The sequence below is a fragment of the Phocoena phocoena genome, chromosome 17 (genome assembly GCF_963924675.1).
Source record: "Phocoena phocoena chromosome 17, mPhoPho1.1, whole genome shotgun sequence".
In the NCBI taxonomy this organism is placed as follows: Eukaryota; Metazoa; Chordata; class Mammalia; order Artiodactyla; family Phocoenidae; genus Phocoena; species Phocoena phocoena.
Window position 1 is genome coordinate 79535429 of NC_089235.1, and position 5404 is coordinate 79540832.

Below are 5404 nucleotides of genomic sequence, written 5' to 3' on the forward strand. Positions count from 1 at the left end.
CAGAGAAACAGCGGCACACACACGCCAGGAAGTTTCAGTGTTTTATTAACAAAATCTTACAAAAAGAGTCTGTCTTCGCGTAAGGTGGCAAGGGTGCACACAGCCTGGCCTGACGTTCAGGGCTTGATCCGCTGGGGGGACGGGGAGTTGGCCGCACCCTCTCGACCCTGGGGCCTCCCTGCTGCCTGCACCAGCCTCGGAGTATGGGTTATGACTTATGTGCAAAAATAAAATCTGGGGGAGCTGGCAGAGTTACCTGTAAGTGTCATTCCCCCGAAGCTGGGCCCCCAGCGGACAGGCAGAAAGGGGGCTGGGGGAGCTGGCAGAGTTACCTGTAAGTGTCATTCCCCCGAAGCTGGGGCCCCCAGCGGACAGGCAGAAAGGGGAAAGGCAACCCCCAACCAGGCCTGCTCGGGCCACAGACACGAGCGGCCGGCCAGCACCAGGGTGTTGGCGCCCTGGGGGAGGCGGGGGTCCAGGCCTGGGCAACGGCAGGGCCCGGTAGAGAGCCCACATGAGCCTCAGGAGCAAAGGCCGCCGGGTCTCCCGGGGCTGGGCTTGGGGCCGCCAGGCAGAGGCAGCGGCTCTGGTCTCAGCCCCAGGCCTCGCGGCAAGCTCTGGCAGGAGAGGATGGCCGCGCAGTGGGCAGCGGTTCCTGGGCTGGAGCGAGGCCGGACCGGGGGTGGCAGCCCTGGGGGCGGGTGGGCGGGCGGGCGGCCAGCGGGGCGGGCATAGCGGCAGGCCCCGGCCCTCACGCTGGCGCGTCTTCACCCCCAGCCTCTCGCCGGCCTCAGACTTCTCCTCTCGTGCAGGCAGCTTGCAGGGGGAGAGGAGAGGAGGCACTGCCAGGCACAGCAGCAAAGGCTCCGCAGGAGCCTTGAGACCTGAAAGGAAGGAAGACGGATGGTCAGGGACTCAGGAACAGGCCACGGCCGGGAGGGGCTGCACGGGAGGGGCACGCGGCAGGCGTCACAGGGCTGCTCTCCCAGGGCTGCTTCTCAGCTCACCCAGAGGACTGCGGGAGTGGGGGGGCGGCCTGGGACCTGGGGGCTGGGGAGGAGCTTGAGGGCCCCGTGTGAGGACAGCCGAGGGACGGGGTCTCCTGCATTACCTGTTGTCACTCTCCTGGCTCCGAGGGCCGGCTGCTGCCTCAGCCGGGTTTGAGGACTCAGGCCCTGTGGGACCTTCCGCCTGCCACGGGTGAGTCATCGAGCAGGGCTCGGTCCCTCCCCAGGCTGGCATGAATCAGTGGTGCTGAGGTGGGAGAGAAAACACGGTCGGTGTGAGAGCTGGCTCGGCAAACTCCCCCAGCCCTGCTCCCACCCCAGCTCCCTCTCCCGGCTCCCCCGGGTCTCTGCTCCTTCTCCACCTGCCCACCGTGTCACCCCCACCCCATCCGGTAACTTGCGGATGACCCTGAGCCTCGTGGGCTCGCCTGGAAAGTGGGCTTGGCCCGGACCCTCCCGGCTCTACGGTGCCCCCTGGTGGTGGTACCATGGGGCAGGGGCTCACCTGAGGGGCCAGGAGGGGCCAGGAGGCACCAGGACGCCAGGTCTGCTGCTGCCACTGCTGCTGCTGCCTTTATTGGCTTCGGCTCTCTTCCAGGGGGAGGGAGCCACACTGCCCGAGGCTGGCCAGCTGCCCTGGGCCATGGCAGGGGTGCCAGTCGGCTACGAGGCAACTGCCAGGAGAGGTGGCTTCCCAGAAGCCCAGAGCTTCTGCCCCGGGGTGTCCCTTGAGCTTGGTGCCTGCGGGCCCGTGCCGTCTGGATGCTGGGCTTCTGAGTGCCCAGAGGGCCGGGACGTTGAACAGGACGAGGAAGCTGTCCTGGCCTGAGAGTATGGAGGGTGGGGCCGCTGGCCCAGGCCGGCCCGTGCTGGGGAAGACAGACCGAGGGAGGGCGAGGGGCAGGGCCCCGCAGGGAAGGGAAGCCCCTCTGCTGTTTGGGGGACGCTGCCCACATCTGAATCACACGTGTCTGTTAGGGTCAGGCTAGGAGGCTGAGGTGGGGTGTCCAGCTGCATGAGGACAAGGGCTCCCCCTGCAGGGATCAGCCCACTCAGAAGTCCCGGTGGGCAAAGGCCACGGCGGGCAGGGCGGGGGCGGCGCCCTCTATTCGGGCTGGGTCCGGTCACTGGCTACAGACTCGCTGGTGAGGGCTGGTGTGAGGGCCTCGCTCTCCTCCTCGGTGGGCAGGCGGGGGCTGGCGGGCTCGGCCGCCTGCTCCAGGCCGTCCTGCACCTCCATGCCCTTCTGGATGAGCTGCTCCAGGGTCTTGGGCAGCGGGGGCCGCAGGAAGCGCTTGAGCTTGGGCTGCAGGGTGCCCACCACGTACTGGATGATCTCCTCTTCCTCAGCATCCACGTACAGCGTCTGGTACAGGTCCCGCTTGCGCCACAGGAACTGGTCCAGCGGCTCTCCCTGCTTCTGCGGCAGGTCCAGCTCGCGCTGCACAGCCTCTCGCGACAGCGCGCCCTCGCTGTACTGCAGGAACTCCTTCTTGAATTCCACCCAGTTCTTCACCGAGCCCTGCTTGAACTCCCACCACTTCTTGGCCGGCCCATTCATGTGGTTCTGGATCTGTGACAGCCAGTACTCCTCGGAGCCGCCCACCTGGCGCAGGTACTCCTCCAGGTGGCTGAGGAACTCCCGCGGGTCCTCGAAGATCTGCGTGTCCACGCCAGGGCTTGGCTGCCCGTCCTCTCCCAGCCCCCAGGGTGGGTACTGCTGGGCCTCCACCGCCTCTTGTCCGGGCAGCTCACCTGCGGCCGGTGGTGGGGTGATGGCATAGGGGCTGACTGTGTAGTCGTAGGTGTCAGCCTCGTGGCCGTAGCTCTCGGGACCCCCGACACCTACGGAGGTGGTGTGGCGGGAGGGGTTGCCGTCAACCGGGTACTTGCCGCCCATGGACTCCAGGCGGTCGGCCCACCTCTCCAGCCGGTAGAAGACCTCCCGCCACACGTGCATCTCCCGCTTGACCCAGCGCTCCAGGTTGGCGATGGTCTCCTGGCAGCGGCACAGGCAGGCCTTGATGGACTTCCTCCAGCGCTGTGAGTCGCCCGTGGGCACGTACCCGTCCAGGTTGCTCTCCAACTTGCCCACCGAGCGGTGCAGCCCCTTCAGCTCCCGCTCCACCTGCTTGGACACCTCGGTCAGCAGGTGCCGGTGGGTCCTCCGCACGTGCTCCAGCATCTCCGCCCGGCACTTCCCGATCTGCAGGATCACGTTGGGCTTGGCCACCGGCCCGCCGCGGGGCGCGGGGTAGGCGTGGAGGCCGCCGGTCGTCCTTTGGTCCAGCTCCATCTGTTCGCAGGTGGCGGCGGTGCTCGGACAGGCGGGGTGGGGTAGAGGCTGCAAAGTCCTCTTGGGGCCGACGGAGAGCTGCTGGGCGCCGGCTACGCGGAGCTGCGCGTGGCGGAGGGTCCCGCGGAGCGGCGGCTGGCCCCGGCTGCTCTCGGCGGCCGCGGACCCGGAGGACCCGGCACCCGAGCTCTGCGCTCAGCCTCGGCCGCCGGCTCTTTATGCCGCCAGCGCGGGCCGTGGGCGGCCCCGTCACCGAGCCACGGCTCCCATTGGCCCGGGCGCAGGCTCCCCGCCCGCGCCCCCAGCCTGCCGGCCCGCCTCCCCGCGCCCACGCGCGCTCCCGGCGGAGGGAGGACCCACCCCCTGCACACGCGGCGGCGGCGGCGGCGGCGGCGGCGGCGTGACTAATGCGCTCGCTCGCACCGCTCCCTCCGTGACCCATTCAGCCAGTGGGACCCAGAGACCGTACTGGGAACAGGCCGGCGACGCGCCCCCCCCCCCCCGCCCCCGCCAGCCAGCGCCGGGTAGGGAGGCCCGGTGAGCGCCCCGCCGCCCCCAGCCGGAGGTAAGGAGGAAGCCCCTCCCCGGGCCTCAGGGTCAGCTTCCTCCTGTGTCTGCTGTGTCCTGACTGGGGCGGGGGACGGGGGCGCTGGACTCTGCTCTCCGGGGCCGCCGGCCGCAGACCTGATCCTGCCCAGTCCGGGGCTGCAGGATGTTCAGCCACAGGTGAGACGTGGCAACGACCCCATATTGAGACCCTCTTTCGCTTGGGCTGAAGACCTCCAGGAGTTTTCATGTGCACACACGCTCCCGGGTGTCAGGTGTGAGCTCCCGGACGTGGCCTTGAGCTTCCGTCTATCCCCGCCCCGGGCGCCCTCGCGTCCAGGCCCTGGGCTGGTCCTGCGCCCCGGGTGAGGGACAGGCACCCAGGCCTTGGCTCTCCCAGGGCCCCTGGACTTGGTATGGGTGGGTGTCGCCTAGGTGGCGTAGCTGGACAGGACTGCCCCGTGCCCCCCTCTCCCAGGTCTTTGCTGAGGCCCAAGACTTCTCCACTTAGTGCCTCCCAGGAAACCTGGCAGCTGCTCTCGGGGCGTGGGGGTGGGGGCGTGTGGAGGAGACGGAGGGGCCCTCCACCCACCGCAGGGTGTAGGCCCTGAACCCCAGGCCACAGCCCAACCGGTCAGAAGCTCCAAGACCTCTGCAGGGGGGAGAGGGTGCTGGTGGCCTGATGCAGTCAGGAGAGGTAGAGAAGCAAAACACCATAAAAGGAATGGGGCTCCGGAAGCTGAGACTCCCGCAGGAGGGAGGCCCCCTTTCTGCCTCCCTGGCAACAGTGGTGGGGAGGGGCCCTCCCCCGGGTCCCCGTCACGATGGGTGTGGGTCCAGGTCCTCTGCTGCTCCATGCGCACAGGTAGCACATACCATGTGCCACACACAACCAAGGCCAGTCAAGACCCCCTAGCCCTGCTGCCGGTCTTCCTCTCTCACACGCACACTGCACACTCATCCCCCCTCCCCCACAGAGATACTCATAGCTCCCCACCCACCCATCCTCCCCCAGTCCAGTCATCCCCGTCCACGCCCAGCCCCTCACACCAGGCCCGCCGGCCCCCGGGTCTCGTTAGCACACTCAAGGGCACGCGGGTACCCCCGCTCTGGAGTCCCCACTCCCTGCCCCCCTTGGAGGCCCCTTCCCTGCCACCCCCTGCCGCCCCCCAGAGGCAATCTGCCACCTCCTTTCCCTCTCTGAGCTTCCACCCTTGGCAGGGGGAATGTCTCTGGCAGAAACTCCCCCAAAATCGCTCTCCTGGCATTTCTAATTAAAGGCAAGTGGGTGAGCAGAGAGGGGAGGGTGGAGGGGCAGCACGTAGCAGGGAGGGGGAGTCGGGCCAGAGCTGCGAGAACAGGAACCCCGGAGCAGGAGATGGCTGCAGGCCCGAGTGTGCGAGCCTGTGTGTGAGATGCCTGTGCCGCGGCGAGCGGGCTGCTCACCGCGGGGCCTGAGTGGAGCCGCGAGCCCGCGACCGTGTCTGGGTGAGCCCAGGCCTGCGTCCGAGGGCCCTGCTCTGGAAAGGCACGCGATGAGCCAGCTGGGCAGGGG

General features: G+C 68.5%; 1 protein-coding gene across 1 annotated transcript; it reads right to left on the reverse strand.

Moving 5' to 3' along the window:
• Positions 1-2112: 2112 nt before the first annotated feature.
• ARC (activity regulated cytoskeleton associated protein) lies at positions 2113-3303 on the reverse strand. The gene has a single exon (XM_065895538.1). The coding sequence runs from the start codon at positions 3301-3303 to the stop codon at positions 2113-2115; it is 1191 nt and encodes a 396-aa protein (XP_065751610.1).
• Between the last annotated feature and the right edge of the window lie 2101 nt (positions 3304-5404).

Excerpts from the sequence above, each read along its gene's own strand:
- ARC (XM_065895538.1), bottom strand. The coding sequence starts at position 3,303 with ATGGAGCTGGACCAAAGGACGACCGGCGGCCTCCACGCCTACCCCGCG.